The sequence below is a fragment of the Carya illinoinensis genome, chromosome 3 (assembly GCF_018687715.1).
Source record: "Carya illinoinensis cultivar Pawnee chromosome 3, C.illinoinensisPawnee_v1, whole genome shotgun sequence".
NCBI classification, from domain to species: domain Eukaryota; kingdom Viridiplantae; phylum Streptophyta; class Magnoliopsida; order Fagales; family Juglandaceae; genus Carya; species Carya illinoinensis.
Genome location: NC_056754.1, coordinates 19,766,950 through 19,787,743, shown reverse-complemented (window position 1 = coordinate 19,787,743; position 20,794 = coordinate 19,766,950). Strand labels below are relative to the sequence as shown.

At 40.2% G+C, this 20,794-nt stretch overlaps 1 protein-coding gene across 1 annotated transcript; it reads left to right on the top strand.

Moving 5' to 3' along the window:
• The first annotated feature begins 1,626 nt into the window (after positions 1-1,626).
• On the top strand, positions 1,627-20,396 carry LOC122304589. The gene is made up of 7 exons (XM_043116849.1): positions 1,627-1,702; positions 2,774-2,855; positions 3,001-3,082; positions 4,099-4,193; positions 4,347-4,407; positions 13,842-13,961; positions 19,972-20,396. The coding sequence occupies exons 1-7, from the start codon at positions 1,627-1,629 to the stop codon at positions 20,152-20,154; spliced, it is 699 nt and encodes a 232-aa protein (XP_042972783.1). The 3' UTR covers positions 20,155-20,396.
• Positions 20,397-20,794: the final 398 nt, after the last annotated feature.

The following is a 20,794-nucleotide window of genomic DNA, read 5'->3' as shown; positions in this document are numbered from 1 at the left end:
GATTTTATCCGATTTATTTTTGAATTCTTGTTTATCTGATTTGTTTTGAATTCTTGCTATTTTGATTAGTTCTTTCCTAATTTATTTCCTAATTTATCACAATCAATGTAATCCTATAAACAAAGTCGAAATGGAATGGAGAAGGCAGTTGCCATTTTTACCAAGTTGAACTTCTGCTTTGGAGGGACTCCAAGTTATAGAGAGATTCTGTAATTTACCATCTTGGCTATCAACGTGACGTCGAGCCTTGAGGTCGTTTGCACCAATTTTGGCATTAGAGCAAGGTTCTTTTCTCAAGGAATTTTAGCGATTCATGCTGGTAACCCGCAGTGGGAGTTCTTACGACATGTCGAACAACTAGGATCCAAACAACCAAAACCCAAACACCAACCTACCCCAATTGCGAGACCAGATCACTCAGCTCACAAATGTTCTGGAGCAAATTACCCAGAGATTGGACTTGATGGAGGAACGTCGAGATTGAGAAGAATTTGGTCCTCACAATAGAAGAGGGTGTAGGCAATTTCAGGAGGACACGCTGGAAGACAGTGAATGGGGGAAGAAGTGGATGAACAATATAGAGAAAGGGACAGAGGAGTTGGCCATTGTGGAGCACGTTTTTGGCATAAGGGACAAGATTTTCCCAGGGGACGTGGACGGTGTGATACTAACCATCAACCTCTTGATGAACTTACAAAGAGAATGAAGGTGGATGTCCCAGATTTTTTTGGGAAGTTAGAACAATGCATTCAAAGATTGGTTAACGGCCACTGAAGATTATTTTGATTGGTTTGCTGTGTCGGAAGATCGGAAAGTTTGCTATGTTCGAATGAAATTAACGGGGCATGCGTGAGCTTGGTGGGGAAGTGTAGAGAAGCAATTGCATTGTACTCATCGTGCACCAATCTCTAATTGGTAAGAGATGAGGGAATGATTGAAGGAAAAATACTTGCTTATTGATTACGAGCAAATGATGTTCAAGGAGATGTTGCAATTGAGACAAGGACTGTTAACTATCGTTCAATATACGGACCATTTTCACTAGCTTACTGTCCATAGTAAGATTGTGAAAAATGATACACAAACTTTAGGCCGGTATCGCACTGGGTTACGTAGTGAAGTGCGCAAAAAAATATTGACCGCATGACTGATTAATGTCGACAAGGCATACCAACTAGCATTGCGTGTTGAGAAATAGTTGGGATCCTCAAGTGGGAGGTGAGTGGCTGCGACGGATTTCAGGCAATAACGTTTGCCAACATCTTCATTCCAGAAGCCCCCATTTCCGAGTAACCAATCCAAGAATTATGGTGGGAGACCAAAAAGGCAAAGCCAAGGTTACGAGTGAAGGGCCCTAGTGTTACAAGTGCAAGGAGTTTGGGCACTTCGTTGTTGTTTGTCCCATGAGGAAAAAAATTGGCTTTTGTCTGTGAAAAAGAATTGAGGGTGATCAACGAGGTTGAAGAAAGTGAAGAAGAGGAAGGTGATGAGGATGTTGAGGTTGAGGAATAGCATTTGGGTGCCACTGATTTACCCAGCTGTGTAATCCAATGAGTGCTAACCAGCACCAAAAAGGAGATTCAATCTATTGTTGATTGGCGACGCATGAATATATTTCATACACGTATGGAGCATGGTAGTCGTGCTGTAAATGTCATCATCGACAATGGCAGTGGTATGAATGTAATTTCTGAAGATGCAGGTGGAGTGCTTAAGGTTGAAAGTTGAGAAGCATCCCATTCTTTATCGGGTCAGTTGGGTTAACGAAGACAATCCGATTTTAATAAAGTATCGGTAACGAGTGAAATTCTCGTTGAGAAAAAATTATGAAGATGAAGTCTGGTGTAATATAATTCCCATGACCGTTTGTCACATGTTGTTAGGGCAACCTTGGCTTTACGACAGAGGGTGTCTTATTCTAATTCTTATTTCTTCAAATTTAAAAAATAAAAAAGAATTTTTAAAATGCGGTTATTAAAAAGAAAAAAGAGAGTGTATATATATATAATCTTATTATGTCATATCAACCAATTCACACAAATCTTAAAGAATATTTTGAATACAAAAGACGATTAGTTTTTCGTTATTTGCCATTTGCCTTCACTTTTTCAATATTTTAAGTAATAACTATTGATTTCCTCTTTAGTTTTCTTTAACAAGAGTTTTGAAAAGTACTTAAATATTTTTAAAAATTTTTTAATAGAAAAATTAGGTTATTTGTGTGTTATATATTAAAGAACTTTTTATCTCAAATAAGTTAAAAAGTATGTTTGAAGAAAATTATTATTTTGATACTTTTTCTCTAATGTATTTTTTCAGATAATGTAAAACTTAATTCAAGTTTTAAAAAGATTATCAATGGATGAAAATATCTATACAACTTTAAGATAATTATAATTTTCAAACTTTCAAGAATATAGTTATAATCCTTAAAAATTTAAATAATCGTCATTTTTATTCTAGAGAACATTTTTTTTTAATTTGTTTCAAGAATATGTTTAAAAGTGCTTTGAAAATATGGTTACTAAACAGTAATAACTTTTTAATAGTCGAACTTATTAATTAAGTTATGAACTATAAGCCATAAAGTTACAAGCTATATTTCCCATCATAATTCCAAATGTTTTTTTTTTTTTTTTTTTGTCTATTAGATAATCTGATCCTAATGCAGTTGTTGCCTTTTGTGAAATCAAACTCTTTTGGTTTTTTTTTTTGGAATTCTGTTATGTAATTGTTTCACATTCTATACTTTTCTTTACTGCAACCTGGACAGTGATATTGTTCCAGCAGAGGATTCAAGCAAGCAAGGATCTCTCTAAGACAAAGCGACTTGCTGATGAAAATGAAAGGAAACGGTCTGTCTTAATCCCATAAATTGCTCTTTTCAAATAGCAGTTCTACCATCTATGTGTCTGTCCCTTTTTCTTCTCTAGATAAATTATACCATAAATTGTATTTCCTTCTTAGTTATATATGAATGTCCACACTTTGTTTCTTCAGTTATTTAGCCTTCCGGAAAGCAGAAAAGGAAGGGGAGAAAAAATCAAGGGATAAAGTTCTACGGAAACTAGAGCAGGATAAGGTGTTTTAAAATTTTGGCCATATTTCGTTATGCTAATTAAAATTATGCAAAGATGAGCTTTTAAGATTAGTAAATTGTATTTGGTAGATTTCAATCATAGTCTTTAAAGGCCTTTCACCTAGGGTCTCTCCATTTCTTTTTAGAGAGATTAACTCCTGTTTCTAACGTTCAGCAAAATTAATTATCACTGCAAAACATTTTTGGGCATAACCAAGAATAAGTAATGGGAAACATTGGTGTACGTTGTGTAAATCATGCTAGTTGGTAGATGTACACTGTGGAAGTTGTGCTAGTTGGGAAATTCAAGATCAATGTTTTCAAAATAGAAGGGCTTCTGGATAAATTGTGATTTATCATTGTACTAGAGTAAATGCCTGGAGTTCAAACCATGTCTACATGTTATCTCTCTCGTTCAGTTTAGGAATTTTTATGTATTAAGCCTCGCTGAAACTGTCCAAACCTACACATGAGAGAAAATATGAATGATCAAATATGTTATACTTTCCAATAGCATCAGCTTTAGGGACCTGTATCATTAATCAGATAAATAATTATACAGTGAGAATGGCAATGAGTAAGGAGAGGAAAGAATTACAGCCAAATTCAACATAGAAAAGCATACACAAATTGGGTGTGGTACGGCTTAAACCTGCATCCCTGGCAAAGACAAATGAAAAGGTTTATGAAGGTGGAAGATGAGTGCAGGGACAACTACTCACGATTGTAAATCTAGTGATATCTCTTTCTCTCTCTCTCTGGGATGTAAAAATGTTCCTCTTACGTGCAGGAACAATAGAAGAGGTCAATAGTTTTATGTGCCAAACACATGCCCAAAAGATTTGTTTAAGATGGCTGCCAAATTTGAGATGGCATCATAAAATATCACTATTATATCCTTCGCAGTTGGTTTAGTACAATCCATACCGAGGATTTCAATTCAATATCTCTGATTCAAGAATTGATACTGCTCTCAAGACTGTTGTGTGACTCAAAAAACTGTTTGCATGTCTTCACAGGTAGAAAGAAGGTATCATCTCGGATTGCCTCCAGAAAGGAATGCAGCATTAAAACCTTCCACTCCTTTGTTTCGGGAAAAAAATGAAAGGATATTTTGAAAGTAATATCTATAGATCTTACCACTCTTATCTTTTCGTCGAATATACTTTTTTTTTTTCCTTAACACTGGAATTACAGGACAAAACTGTTTTAATGCTGTTTTTATTCCTGTTTAAGTTGCAAACCTCATTGCCTGTGATTCTGTGAAGTCTGTTACAAAGGCAGAGCACATGAAGGAATGTTTAAGAACTATTAAGCATAATCGCCAGGTAAATAACTTTGCTCTGTGTCCGGCATATTCTGCTGGTGGTGAAAAAAACACGACTTGGGAATCATTTCAAAAACTAGACCTGGGCCCATGAACTTGACTCGTGTCAAGGAGATGGATTTCACGTTGACACAATGATACAATGATAAATGAAAGATCTTTGTATTTTGGAGTCCATTTATTTGTGTTTATCTAGCTCACCATGTCCATATCTGTTTTATTATTGCCCTCTCTAGCTTCCAGTCTTTGAACAAGTCCAGACCGGGTTATATAAGTTATCTGATACCAGTCTTTTACTATTGTTGCCTGCTGTATACAAAGTTCAAATGGTGGTTGATTCTCTCTGCAACTTTTTTTTTTTTTTAACGAGAACCCAAATTTTGAAGCTGTTGGAACATTTCTGGCATGGTGGACTTCTTTTCAGTGAAACTAAGGCTTGCTCAACATATGAGCAGAGAGTTTTTGGTTTACCTGAAATCCATTGGTTAAAGAACTCCACTCGTAAATGTTCACTACAACGGATTTCCTACGTACCAGAGTGTTCAGAAGAATGGGCTTCACAAGATAGATTCCTTTCCCAGTGCCTTGTAAAAGAAAGTATATGCTAATAGATTCCTCTCCACTGCCTTGTAAAAAGAAATTATATGCTAAAGACTCCGCGAGTTGCATGCAAAAACTTTTGAAAGAAAAATAATGTTAATAAGACTTTTGGTTTCATATCTTTCAATTATATGTTTTAATGAAACTGAGTAGAAGGAAACTGCACCATTTATAACCTAATAGATTTCTTAGGAATCTACCATGGATTTGTTGCATTGACTTCATCTACAAAGGTGCCTATGAATCATGAACCTTAGGTTGCACCACTGACAGTATCCGAGCATATTACTTTTTTTGTTACGTAAAAGCTAGTCACCTTTTTTCCCAGTAGACTTTACACCAGTCTCATTTTTCCATTTTCCTTTTTCCTTGTCTAGGATTGTTAAATGGAGGGGGCGCCCACATGGGCAGACCCCCCTTTTGATTGCATGCGTTTACCCAGCCAAGCCATGCGTTTCCAGCGTATTAAAGACTGGCCTTTAAAGGCCAGCCGTGTAGGGGGGCTATATATAGCCCCTCTCCTTTTGATTCTGGTGCATCAATCACAATAGTGAAAATCTCTCTCACTTATTTTCTCTTGAAATAGTTTATAGGCTGTGGATTTGTTAAGTGTTACTCTAATTTTATAACTACGTAGTACACTTTACCACTAAGAGAAAACGCTTAGTTTTTGTCGCGCTGGAGAAACTTGTGGAGCATTTCTTTAAACTAAGCTTGATGTACTTTTCGCTGTGCATTCTTACATTGGTATCAAAGAGTGTTTTATAATTGCTTCCAGTTTCTTTTTGGCATATGCATGTAAATTGTGATTGTTTCTTTTTATGTAATTTGCGCACATGTGGTGTTGCATTTTTCTGTTTAAAAAAAAAAAAAACTGGGCTAAAAAGCCCAACCCGTGTCTCCCTCCCTTTTTTTTTTAAACCAAAGCAAAATGGGCCGAAGGGCCCAAGCCCATGCAAAAAACAGATGACATAAGTCATCTTCTTCCTCCAGCGGTACTGTTCACATGAACAGTAACTCGAAAAACACAGCAACTCCAGCCGCCGTTTAGGGAGTTTACTGGCCATGTTTTTCGTCGGAAAAAAAAACCTTGGGAGGTTGCTGGGTGCTTCCGCAGCACCTAGGATGGTGCTTGCAGCACCAGCCAGTAAACTCCCTAAATGGCGGCTGGAGTTGCTGTGTTTTTTGAGTTACTGTTCATGTGAACAGTACCCGCTGGAGGAAGAAGATGACTTATGTCATCTGTTTTTTGCATGGGCTTGGGCCCTTCGGCCCATTTTGCTTTGGTTTAAAAAAAAAAAGGGAGGGAGACACGGGTTGGGCTTTTTAGCCCAGTTTTTTTTTTTTAAACAAAAAAAAAAAGGGGGAGACACGGGCTGGGCTTTTTCAGCCCAGTGTTTTTTTTGTGTTTTTTTTTTAAAACCAAAATAATAATAATAATAATAATAATTAAAAAAAAAATTTATGGCATGATTTAATATATGCTTAGATATATTGTTATATTACATGTGATCTTTTATTTAATGTTATAGATTAAATGTGATAACATGTGAATATTTGTTTATTTTCATGCTATTTTTTTTTCCATAATGTTATATTACATGTAATATTTTATTAAATGTGATAACATGTATGTGTGTATTGAATATGTGGAAATGTGATTATTTTATCATCTATGAATGTTAGACTTGAATGTTTAGACATTAGTCTTTATTTCTTTTAGTGATAAAATAGAAAAATCCCACTAAGTAGTCTTAGTTAGAATTGTCAGTGTGAATGATAGGCTGAAAGAATTGCAGTGACCCCAGTAAGAACTGTAAATGCACTGTATAGACAAAAGACTATGGTGACCCCAGTAAGAACTGTAAATGCACTGTATAACCAAAAAGACTACAGTGGCCCCAGTAAGAACTGTAAATGCACTGATGGAACAAGAAAAATGAACTGTAATGGTCTCATATGAACCATCTTTGTAGACTGGCCCAACAGGTTGCTGTAGTCTGGCTGTCTTTGTAGACTGGCCCAACAGGTTGCCATGGTCTGGGTAGCTGTCCTTGTAGACTGGCCCAAAAGGTTACTGCGGTTTTAGTAGGTTATGTCTTTACATGTGACTAGGCCTAGATGACTACTTAAGATAGTGAGAGTATGGTTGAGATTTATGATGATAAATTTTTCCATATATTTTTTTTAAATTTGCGCGGGAATTGAGATAGAAATCTAATAATTGGATGTTGTGGTGCAAGAAATGATTATGAAGCCTAGCGATTTTTCGATCTTGCGACATGTCTAAATTATTCTTTTTCTAATTTGAAAGGACGCGGCAGATTTCTTAGGTGTGTGAGTAATATCCTTTCTTTGCGTATTATAGTGAAATGACATCCAAGAATATTGTTGCCGACTTAAACAAAGGGGAGAAATTAGATGGGGAAAACTATGACATATGGCATCGCAAGATCCAATATGTTTTAGATGAGCAAGAGGTCTTGGAGGCCTTATCTCACACCCTTACTATGCCCGGGGAAGGGAACTCAGAACAACACAAGATAGATCAACAAGCCTATACCCAATGGGCTAAGAAAAATCGGTGCGCGCATAATTATGTTAAGCAGCATGCACAATGATCTAATGTGTGAGTTTGAGGTCTATGACACTGCCCAAAGCATGTGAGAGGCTTTGAAGTTGAAGTTTGGTGGAACTTCAGCCACTAGGTTGCGTAGATTAACCATGAGGTTCGACTCCTATAAGATGCGCTCTGACCACACGATGAAGCAGCATCTTATGGCTATGTCAACTATGATCCGCGAACTTAGGTCGGCAGGAAACAACCTGACAGATGAACAGCAAGTACAGGCAGTGATAAGATCACTACCGAATTCTTGGGAGAATATGAGCCAGAACCTGACGCATAACGAGAATATCAAATACTTTGATGATGTCTCGCGTCGCTTGGAATTGGAGGTTGAGCGCCTAGAGGCTGCTAAACCCAATCATACGGCCTATGTGGCTAATGCTGGTCCGTGCAAGGCATCAAGGCCTAAGCGGAAGAAGTCCAAAATTGGAGTAGCTGCTGGACATATTAAAAAAGTGTCAGGAACTTCTCAGCGCACCAAGAGGGGCAAGCGCGGGAAAAACAAGTCAAAATTAGAGTGCTTCAACTGCGGAACGATTGGCCACTTCGCTCGTGACTGCTCTGAGCCGAAGAAGGTATACTCTGACTTTTATCGCATTGTTTTTGTAACTAGCCATGTGATGGTTGCTGACTCCTATCCTTTGTGGACTGTTGATTCAGGAGCGACCGAGCACATAGCACGAGATAGAGTCGGATTTGTGGAGTATCGCCGGATTCCAACTGGGAGCCGTGATATCAAGGTGGGGAATGGAGCTAGTGTGGAGGTACTGGGACTTGGTACCTACAAGCTAGACTTGCGGGGTGGCCGCACTCTTTTCCTCCACAATGTGCTATACGCTCCCGAGATCCGACGAAACTTACTTTCAGTTGTTACTCTATTAAAACTTGGTTTTCAGATTGTTTTTGAAAACAATTATGTTTCCTTTCATTTGGGCCATGTGTTTTATGGCAATGCTTTTCTTCAAGACGGTTTTATGATATTGGATTTGGTTTATTCTAATATAAATGAATCTATTTCTTTTCTTTCTTCATCAATTGATAATTTGGATTCATACACATGGCATGCTAGGCTTGGCCATATAGGGCAAGATAGAATGACTCGATTAGCTAGAGAAGGCCTAATAGGCAATCTCGCTAAGATCATCTTGCCCACGTGTGAACATTGTCTAATGGGAAAAGCTAAGAGAAAACCGTTTGGAAAAGCCACTAGGGCATCTTTTGCACTGCAATTAGTCCACTCAGACATCTGTGGTCCAATGAGTGTGAGGGCAAGACACGGAGGTGTCTACTTCATCACTTTTATAGATGATTTTTCACGTTATGGTCATGTCTACTTAATCTCCCATAAGTCTGAAGCATTGGAATGTTTTAGGCGATATCTAAGAATGGTTGAGAATCAGTTAGATAAGAGTTTAAAAACTCTAAGAACTGACCGAGGACGAGAATATCTCTCTGAGCAATTTAAAAGGCTCTGTGATGAAAAAGGAATCAAAAGACAGTTAACGATGCCGAGTACGCCACAGTAAAATGGCGTGGCGGAAAGGAGAAATCGAACACTACTTGAGATGGTTAGGTCAATGATGGCGCAAGCAAACCTACCAATTTCTTTTTGGGGGATGCACTTTTAACTGCTGCCTACATTCTTAACCGAGTGCCCTCCAAATCAGTAACTTCCACACCATATGAACTATGGACCGGCGAGAAACCCAATTTGAGTAACTTGCGGCCATGGGGTTCAACGGGTTTTGTTCATGATCTTTCTCATAAGCATGGAAAATTAGGCCCTAGAGGGAAGAAGTGTATCTTTATAAGGTACTCAGAACACTCTAAAGGGTATGTGTTAATAGGTGAACAAACTGATGGAAGTGTGACTGAGATTGAATCACGAGATGTGGACTTCATTGAAAATGAATTTCCAAGTAGAGGTGAAGTTGGTAAGAGTTTAGAACTTCATGAGATTGTGGAACAAGAGGAAAGTGCTCCAAGGAATTTAGTTGAGAATGAGGAAGAAATTCTTCAAGCTCCTACAAATGATAAAAGGGACTTAAATCCGAGTGGGAGCACATCGCTTGTCAATCAATCACAACAATCTCAGCCGCGTAGAAGCACACGTGAAAGTATTCCCCGCCGTCGTTTTGAGATTGAAGGGGAAGCTTTTATGGTAGCTCCGCATGATGATGATGGGCCTAGGACAATTCATGAGGCTCTCTCATCTTCTACTAAAGATAGTGGATGAAAGCTCTTAATGATGAAATTGAGTCTATGAAGACAAACCAGGTCTGGGATCTGGTTGATCTACCGACAGGGCGTAAGACTATTGGGAACAAATGGGTTCTTAAAGTCAAACGCAAGTCGGATGGATCAATAGATAAGTACAAAACTCGCTTAGTGGCGAAAGGATATACTCAGCAGGAGGGTATAGACTATGAGGAAACTTTTTTACCAGTGGTGAGGTTTGCTTCAATTCGCCTAATTCTACCTATAGTAGCAAATATGGATTTGGAACTCTACTAAATGGATGTTAAGACAGCATTTCTCAATGGAGAACTAGATGAGGAGATCTATATGGATCAACCAACGGTTTTGTGGTCAAAGGTCAAGAGCACAAAGTGTGCAAGCTCAAACGATCAATATATGGCCTAAAACAATCATCTAGGTAATGGTACCTCAGATTCCATCGAGCCGTTCTTTCAAATGGGTTTACGATGATCACAGAGGACCATTGTGTCTATGTCAAAAGGTCCAAGAAGAGTTTCATTATGTTGTCATTATATGTTGATGACATACTACTAGCTTGAAATGATAAAGGGTTGATAGTCGCCACAAAAGAGTGGTTATCCTTCAATTTTGAGATGAAGGATATGGGTGAAGTAGAATACATTTTGAGAGTTAAGATCTACAGAGATCTCTCAAAGAGACTTTTGTGTTTGTCCCAACAGACTTACATAAAGAAAGTCCTCGAGCGTTTCCTAATGAATGAATGTAAACCCATTGACACCCCTGTGGCAAAAAGCGAGAACTTATCTAAAGAGTTATGTCCTAAGACTCAAATAGAAAAGGAAAAAATGGCCCGTGTCCCTTATGCTAATGCTGTGGGTAGTCTGATGTACGCAATGATGTGTACTCGGCCTGACATATGCTATGCAGTTGGCTTAGTGAGTAGATTCCAATCTAACCCCGGACTCGCTCACTGGAAAGCAGTCAAGAGGATTATGCGATATCTCAAGGGAACTGCAGACTATGTGCTGTGCTATCAAGGTTCAGATTTGCAGTTAAAAGGTTACAGCGATGCCGACTGGGGCAGTGATCTAGATGAGCGTAAATCAACCACTGGGTATGCCTTTCTACTCAACAATGGTGCCATTACATGGAGCAGCAAGAAACAATCCTGTATAGCTTTATCCACTATGGAGGCAGAATACATAGCTTGTTCTGCAGCGGTTCAAGAAGCTGTTTGGTTACGGAGATTCCTCAAGCATTTAGATATTGGCACGGATTCTTCAGATCTGGTGACAATATTTTGCGATAGCACGGCTGCTCTCGCATATGCTAAGGACTCTAAGTACCATGGAAGAACCAAACACATAGATATCAAATATCACTACATCAGAGACATGGTAGCGCAAAAGGAAGTGGTTCTGAAACACCTCTCTACAAGTCGCATGGTTGCTGATCCCTTAACGAAGCCCATAGCAAGAGATGTTTTTGAGACTCATGTTAGGAATCTAGGACTGCATAGACTGTAAATGTTTTTTGTATTTCAAATGACATTGAGATATAACATTTCCTTTGGGATATTAATACTAGGCCTGCAACCCGGTCAAGCCGCTTGGGTTTTTGGACCGACCCGACCCGACCCGTGATAGCATGAAACGAACACGGTTCGACCCGACACAAAGTCGGATCAACCCGTAAATCAAGATCAGAATACACCAAAACCCATTCCACCATTTTGCCGACAGCGGACACCGATTGCCACTCGTTCTCTCTTTCTCGTGCATATTCTACAACCTCAGCTTGTATTCCGTATTCCTCTTACAATTCATTTAATCGTGACCCTTAGTTCGAGAAAGGAGAGGCTTCAAGAACAACTCACCGAGCAGCAAGCAGCTATTCTACAGAGTTGGCTGGGTGAACAGCAACACAAATTTCAGAGGTACAAAGCAACCAAAAATTAGGCAGAAATATGGAGGTGTTTCACAGCAAAATCAACGAAAGACAAATATAGATCTTGTGGGGCTTAGCGAGAAGAAATGGACGCTGTGTGTGGTACTGCTTTGAGGGAGAATACAGGGAAAAGATGGTTTTTTGGGCAATAAAGTGAAGGAGAATCACGGTGGGGAGGGAAGAAATTGGATTTTGGAAGGAAGGAGGAGGGAGAGAAAGAAGGAAAACCAGAGAATGCTATATGAAAATCTAAGCTATAGACAGAAAGTTGGGGGAGAGGGACTTACGCGGCTGATGATGAAAATCTTGGGTGTCTTTACACTGGTTTCACTACCATCGATTTACGGGGCTGCGTTTGCCAATCTTGGTTGCTTGCGGTCTTATCGTGTTGGGACTTTGCTCTTGATTTGTGGAGGTTGGCTGTTGTTGCAAATAAAACGAAGAAGAATCAGTGTGAAAGAACAGAAATGGTGAGAGTCGGATGACTCGGATCGTTTTGACACTTAGCGGGTTCGACCCGCAAGCTGGTTCAAATCGTCTTTCTCGGTCGGATCGGGTCGGGTCTCACGGACGGTCTGGGTCACAAGCTTTTCTGCACAGCCCTAATTAATACAATATGATTCAGTTATTGTCTTTATCGTATTGTCTTTCTAATTCACACACAAGATATGTCAACAGGCTTAGATCGGCTCACTCACACGAGCGATCGCCTCTAGCGCTTGAGAAGCTAGTAGAAATGAGACATTGTGTTCTTAGATACTTGTCCAAATGGATAAGTTAATTGACACAAAGATATGTCGTTTTAGTGGGAGCTAAGATCAGGTCCAATGAGAGGACTATGCATGGGTTACCCCACAACCTATGTAGTCTGTGGTTAGCCAGATGTGAGATCCTCTTTAACGCATTGGAGGCGAGCAAATAGAGGAACTCGGGTTAGACGCTTAAGGAGCGGCTAGACTAAGATCTGTACGGTGTTGATATAGACATATGCTCTTTAAAAAAGAGAAATCCACCGTAACATGTGTTTCATACTACATGTGCTTATTCGACCAAATGAGTAAGTGAGTAAATGGTTCCCCTCTTTCTCACTGTGTGAGTCTCATTTTTTTTAAGTGTCCTTTACTTTTGACTATGTCACAAGATGGAGGTTATAATGTCTGCTACTTTGGCATGTTGTCTATGGCCATGATTAATACGGTCTAAAGAGGCATTGCTAGGAAAGCGGTTTGACCAAAATTGAATGATATGAGTGCAAAGGGAAGATTCTTCGATATTGCATCTTCGATAGTGTTTGCTGACGTCAAACTATGACGCTACATACTGGTAGCGACTAAGGTTGTGAACATATTGAAATGATTTAGAGATAGTCAAGCATTGTTCTGAGTTTTTTGAAACTCAAGAGGGTTTCGAAAATGCTTGAACTGATGCGATCGAATGAGTCTAGGACATAACCAAACACTTTAGGGATGTTACTATGCTGGTCTTCTCTGGGAGAGATTTAGTGTATGTACTCCCACCTTTCTGAAGATATGCTTGGTGGTCACACGGCCTATTTACTTGTGTGAACAAGATTGAGAACATTAGAGAGATGCAGACCTAGGGTCATGCCCACTATGTGCGAGTGGGAGATGTTAAATGGAGGGGGCGCCCACACGGGCAGACCCCCCTTTTGATTGCATGCGTTATAACGCATGGCTTAAAGCCATGCGTTACACAGCCGGTAAACGCATGGCTTTAAGCCAAGCGTTTCCAGCGTATTGAAGACTGGCCTTTAAAGGCCAGCCGTGTAGGGGGGCTATATATAGCCCCTCTCATTTTGATTCTGGTGCATCAATCACAATAGTGAAAATCTCTCCTCACTTGTTCTCTCTTGAAATAGTTTATAGGCTGTGGATTTGTTAAGTGTTACTCTAGTTTTATAACTACGTAGTACACTTTACCACTAAGAGAAAACGCTTGGTTTTTGTCGCGCTGGAGAAACTTGTGGAGCATTTCTTTAAACTAAGCCTGAGGTACTTTTCGCTGTGCATTCTTACAAGGATGATGGTGCCAGAGTTAGGAGGGCCTTCCAAACTCTTCTGATCTATATTGGAAATGTCGCAAAAAATCCTGATGAGGAAAAGTTCAGGAAGATCAGACTTAGTAACCCATTATTCCAGGTAAGCTCCTTCGATTGAGCTTCTTTTAATTATGCCTTAGTCCCAACTTTACGAGTATTGAGAGCTGATCGAAGTGAATAGCGAGACCATTTTGTAATCTTCACCAAAGTCCAGATTGTCCTTGGGATTGACGCTTGTGGGATTGGTTCTTGCCACAAGGCTTGACTGATTATGCTAATTGCTAAACCATCGTCCAGGGAAATTGGATTATTTTTGGTGCAGTTGGGATTATTTGGACCATATTAACTAATCACATATAGATTTGTTCATGAGGTCCACGTTTATGAAAAAGGTGGCCTCATTCTGCGAGCCAGGAGCTCATCCACTTGGTTGTTGGATGGTGGATGTAAACCTTTTTTTAGTAATACTGTCAAAAAATGCACAGAATTGACGTGTTTTGAATTCACTGTAAACTAGCGCTCTTTGGAGCCTTTCATTGACTGGAATGTTCTAAACTCATTTTCCATAGACCTCATGATGTATATGTTGCAGATGGAGACAAAGAAGTAAACGGTGCATGGCTCACCGTTTACTATTTTGGCATATTAGGCACTGAAGGCACCGTTCGGTGCTTTTGTTAGGCACCTCCCCACCTCCCTAAAATCATGCAACAAATTGCTGCATAGTACTGATCTGCTCTCCTATAAATAGGAGAGCTTAAGTATGTGGAGAGTGCAGCAAAGGAGCGCAGAAGAGAGAAAGAAGAGAGGAAAAGAGTGGGTGAGTAGAGAGAAAATTTTTATGTAAAATCAATTTTTATAGTGAAATTACAGCAGCTGTGGACGTAGGCAATTGCCGAACCACGTTAAATTTTGTCCCTCCTTTATTTAGAATCGTCTCTGTGTCAGAACAGCTCCCAACAACTGGTATCAGAGCATCGGTTCGAGCTGTCCGAAAATTCAAGTTGTTCAAAATCAATTTTTGACAACTCCACGGTGTTCCTCGCGTCGAGACGAATCCGTTGCCGCAAACAGAATGGAAAACGGAGGTTGGACGAGGCTACACGCGCCCCTAGAAGATCGGCGCGTGCATCTGCTGCAACCCCACGCGCCCCACGCGCTCCAGAGGTTGAAGACGCGTGCACCACACGCGCTCACGCGCCCCCACGCGCACCAGAGGTTGAAGACGCGTGAGGGACACGCGCCACGCGCCCACACGCGCCCTAGGAAGGTTCGGCGCGTGTGTTACACGCGCCTCATGCTCCCCCCACGCGCACAGTATTGTACCGTCCGTTTTTTCAGATCTGTTTTTGGCTAGATCTAAGCCATTCGGAGTCCAATTTTGACGATCAAATAGTGCTTTCCAACTATTTGGATCATTCCGGACTCATCCGTACGGTTGAAATTTTGATATTCGGCGTCAGTATATTGGATCTGAACCATCCACGTGTTGCAGATCATTTTGGGCTAGATCACGCCAGTTGGAGTTCCATCGCGACGATCAAATAGTGCTGACAAACTATTTGGATCATTCCGGACTCGTTTCCAGCTAATTCGAGTATTTCAGACGTAACGGTGATCTTTGTTTAAATTTGAACTCATGGCTGGAGAAGAAGCTAAAGGTGCTGGTATCGAGAAATTTGACGGTACAGACTTTGGCTACTGGAGAATGCAGATAGAGGATTATCTCTATGGGAAGAAACTACATCTTCCACTCCTAGGAAGAAAGCCAGATGACATGAGCAATGAAGATTGGAGTCTCCTTGATAGACAAGTGTTGGGAGTCATTCGACTAACACTGTCAAGATCAATTGCACACAATGTGGTAAAGGAGAAGACCACGGCGGATTTGATGAAAGCTCTATCAGACATGTACGAGCAGCCATCGGCCAATAACAAAGTGCATTTGATGTAAAAGCTATTCTACTTGAGAATGGCAGAAGGAACTCCAGTTATTCAGCATCTGAATGAGTTCAACACCATCATCAATCAATTAGCTTCAGTGGGGATTGAATTTGATGATGAAGTACGTGCACTGATTGCTCTGGCTCAATTGCCAAAAAGCTGGGAGGCCATGAGAACAGCTATTAGCAATTCTTATGGCAAAACAAAGATGAAGTATCAAGAAATCCGGGACCATATTCTTAGCGAGGAAGTTCGTAGAAGAGATACAGGAGAAGCATCAACTTCCAATTCTGCCTTAAACCTCGAGACGAGAGGTAGAGGAGCTAGTAGAAGTTCAAATCGGGGCAGATCGAAGTCCCGAAGAGGCAGAAGCAAATCTAGGTCCGGAAAACAAGTACAGTGCTGGAATTGTGGCAAGATTGGCCACTTCAAAAATAATTGCAAGGAAGCTAAGAAGAAGAATGAGCATGACTCTGTTAATGCCACAACAGAAGAGCTCCGAGATGCCTTACTCCTTTCAGTCGACAACCAAATTGAATCTTGGGTGTTAGATTCAGGAGCCTCGTTCCACACTACAGCACACCGAGAAATCATGCAGAATTTTGTCACTGGTGATTTCGGGAAGGTGTACTTAGCAGATGGTGAAGCGTTGGAAATCGAAAGCATGGGAGATGTACCAATCAATCTGCCCAATGGAAGTGCATGGTTGCTACAGAAGGTGCGACATGTTCCTAAGCTCATGAGGAACCTGATTTCTGTAGGACAATTTGATGCTGATGGGCATTCGGTACTATTTACCGATGGTACGTGGAAGATAACAAAAGGAGCTATGGTAGTAGCTCGAGGCACAAAAATAGGTACTCTATATATGACTTCAAGCATTAGAGATACTATTGCAATTGCTGATGCAAATGCCAACCTATGGCATCAAAGGCTTGGTCACATGAGTGAGAAAGGAATGAAAATACTATTATCCAAGGGGAAGTTACCAAAGTTGGAATCAACTGATTTCGACATGTGTGAAGGTTGCATTTTTGGAAAACAGAAAAAAGTTAGTTTCCTGAAAAATGGTAGAACTCCAAAATCTACAAAGTTGGAGTTGGTGCACACAGATTTGTGGGGGCCATCCCCAGTCGCTTCTCTTGGAGGATCGCGGTACTATGTTTCATTTATTGATGACTCAAGCAGGAAAGTATGGGTTTATTTTTTGAAAAATAAATCTGATACATTTGATACTTTCAAGAAATGGAAAGCCATGGTTGAAAATGAAACAGGCTTGAAGTTAAAATGTCTGAGGTCAGACAATGAAGGAGAGTACATTGACGGAGGGTTCAAAGAATTCTGTGCTGCAAATGGGATTAGATTTCTGAAGACTATTCCCGGGACACCGCAGCAGAATGGAGTAGCTGAACGCATGAACAGAACTCTCAACGAACGTGCTAGAAGCATGAGGCTGAATTCAGGATTGCCTGAATGTTTTTGGGCTGATGCAGTTAACACTGCAGCCTATTTGATTAATCGGGGACCTTCAGTTCCCTTAAAGTTCGATCTACCAGAGGAAGTCTGGAGCGGAAAGAAGGTAAATCTTTCCCATTTGAAAGTTTTTGGCTGTTTATCATATGTTCACATAGATTCTACTGATCGTAACAAGTTAGAAGCCAAATCTAGAAAATGTTTTTTCATCGGTTATGGTGATGAAGAATTTGGCTATCGATTTTGGGATGATAAAAATCGCAAAATCATCAGAAGTAGAAATGTGATTTTCAATGAGCAGATTCTGTACAAAGCTAGGTCACAGGCTGAACCTGAGGAGCAACCAAAGAAACCTGAGGTTGTTGACTTTGATGTTACTCGAGTCAACACTGATCAGAACGAGGATCAAGAGAATGATGATCCACAGATCAAACAACGTACACCACTCACTGTTATTCGAAGATCTTCAAGGACGATCAGGCCACCACAGCAGTTCTCACCATCTCTATACTACATCTTGCTAACAGATAGTGGTGAACCGGAAAGTTATGATGAAGCTCTACGAATTGAAGATTCGATCAAGTGGGAGAAAGCCATGCAAGATGAGATGGAGTCACTGATGTCAAATCAAACATGGGAGCTAACTAAGCTTCCAAAAGGCAAGAAGGCTTTGCACAATAAATGGGTATACAGAATTAAGGAAGAGCACAATGGTAGCAAGCGCTACAAAGCCAGAATGGTCGTGAAGGGGTTTCAACAAAAAGAAGGTGTCGACTACACAGACATTTTCTCCCCAGTTGTAAAATTAACAACGATCAAGCTAGTGTTGGCAATTGTGGCTGCAGAGAATCTACATCTTGAGCAGTTAGATGTGAAGACTGCATTCCTTCATGGTGATTTGGAGGAAGACATTTATATGCACCAGCCACAAGGATTCTCAGTGAAGGGAAAAGAGAATCTAGTTTGCAAACTGAAGAAGAGCTTGTATGGCCTAAAACAAGCTCCACGATAATGGTACCGGAAGTTTGACAACTTCATGTGCAGTAATGGATTTACAAGACTGCAGGCTGACCATTGTTGCTATATGAAGAACTTTGACAACTCTTATATTATCCTACTGTTGTATGTGGATGATATGCTCGTTGCAGGGTCAAGCATCGAGGAGATCAATAAACTGAAGAAGCAGTTGTCAAAGCAATTTGAGATGAAGGATTTGGGTGCTGCAAAACAAATCCTTGGTATGAGAATTATTAGAGACAGGTCTAATGATACTCTCAAGCTCTCGCAGGAGGAGTATGTGAAGAAGGTGCTCAAAAGGTTTAACATGGACAAGGCGAAACCAGTGAGCACACCCTTAGCTAGTCACTTTCGACTAACTAAGGATCAGTCGCCAAAGACGGAGGAAGAGCAAGAATGCATGAACAGAATACCCTATGCATCTGCTATTGGTAGTCTTATGTACGCCATGGTCTGTACAAGGCCAGATATTGCACAAGCAGTGGGAGCTGTGAGCAGGTACACGAGTAATCCAGGAAAGCAGCATTGGGAAGCAGTTAAGTGGATTTTGAGATATCTATAAGGCTCTTCAGATACGTCACTATGTTTTACGAAAACAGGTTTAAAGCTACAGGGATATGTAGATGCTGATTTAGCAGGTGACGTTGACAGCAGAAAAAGTACTACTGGATTTGTGTATACGCTGGGTGGTACAACTGTATCGTGGGCTTCTAAGTTACAGAAGATAGTTGCTCTCTCAACTACAGAAGCTGAATACGTTGCTATAACTGAAGCAGGGAAGGAAATGGTTTGGTTGCAGTCATTCTTGGAGGAATTGGGAAAGAAGAATAAAAAAGGCATTCTGCACAGTGATAGTCAGAGTGCTATTTTTCTTGCAAAGAATCCAGCCTTTCATTCCAGAACAAAACACATACAGTTGCGATACCATTTTATCCGATCTCTTCTCGATAGTGGACAGCTGATACTTGAGAAGATTCGAGGAGCAGAAAACCCAGCAGACATGTTTACAAAAGTAGTTACTGCTGACAAACTGAAGCTGTGTATAGCTTCAGTTGGCCTCCATACTTAAAGGCATGATTTGAAGTTGCTGTGATAATTGCTATGAAGATATGTAGACTCATTTGTCTCCAAGTGGGAGATTGTTGCAGATGGAGACAAAGAAGTAAACGGTGCATGGCTCACCATTTACTATTTTGGCATATTAGGCACCGAAGGCACCGTTCGGTGCTTTTGTTAGGCACCTCCCCACCTCCCTAAAATCATGCAGCAAATTGCTGCATAGTACTGATCTGCTCTCCTATAAATAGGAGAGCTTAAGTATGTGGAGAGTGCAGCAAAGGAGCGCAGAAGAGAGAAAGAAGAGAGGAAAAGAGTGGGTGAGTAGAGAGAAAATTTTTATGTAAAATCAATTTTTATAGTGAAATTACAGCAGCTGTGGACGTAGGCAATTGCCGAACCACGTTAAATTTCGTCCCTCCTTTATTTAGAATCATCTCTGTGTCAGAACAGCTCCCAACAGTATAGACATCTGTCATTAATTTCCTGTTATGTTGATTAGAGTTGCATTTTTGTCACTATAAATAATATACCAAACGAAAAGGAAATGGTTTCATCAACACGACTCATATCTGTTTATTACTTCTGTTGTAAAGTTTCCACTTACATATATTTGACAGGATAGAGTTGGGAAGTTGAGAGGAGGTGTGGAGTTTCTAGAGCTCTGTGGGTTTGAGAGAACAGGAGGAGGAGAGTACTTATACCTTGCCCATGATAAGGTGGATGAGGCAGTGCTAAACACAGCGGGGTTTGAATTGAAGTCTGCAATGACCAACCCCTTCTTTGGAGTTCTAAGTGGGTAAGAGATGATTGCAGTGTGATATCAGGTTCAATGAAAGAAATTTGGCTACAGATGATTACATGCTTGTGAATGCCATGTATATATCTCGTTGTTAAGTTCCTCTATGAATACAGTTGATAGCGGGAGGATGTATAACATTTTATGCTATATATTGTAATCAAATTAAAATTCTCCAGAAGCATAATGAAATGAGGGTATGATGTTTGTACTCATGTAGTTGTTGCCTCTTGATATATTGATGGTTCATTTAGAGCCACCCGATGAGTTGAGAAAGTTGGTTTGTTCTCTGTTCTCGTCAAAATTGGCGGGCATAAACATAAAAGGAGGTCACTTTCACGACTTCTGATTCTTGAACAACACCTTTCTGGTCTTCGATTAAACATAAGTTTGACCCAAACGTTATGGAATATGCTTTACAATTTAAATATTTAAACTTATTTTTTTCCACGAAAATTCTCTAAGCAAGAAAATATGCTTTAAAATAGTTGTAAAAGAGGAAGCAGATATGCATTCCATTCCAGCAGGTTTGCCATCCACCCCCAGGAACTCCTGCATTTCAAAACCATCAGGGAGAGTAGCCGGACCAGACATTTTTTGTGGGGAGCTAATTTTTATGTAAAATAAAAAGAAATAAATCTTAA

Coding starts and splice junctions, on each gene's coding strand:
- LOC122304589 (XM_043116849.1), top strand. CDS start 1,627: ATGGAGCATGGTAGTCGTGCTGTAAATGTCATCATCGACAATGGCAGT. Junction 2,856..3,000: donor GATGAAAATGAAAGGAAACG/GTCTGTCTTAAT, acceptor TTGTTTCTTCAG/TTATTTAGCCTTCCGGAAAG. Junction 4,408..13,841: donor CTATTAAGCATAATCGCCAG/GTAAATAACTTT, acceptor CATTCTTACAAG/GATGATGGTGCCAGAGTTAG.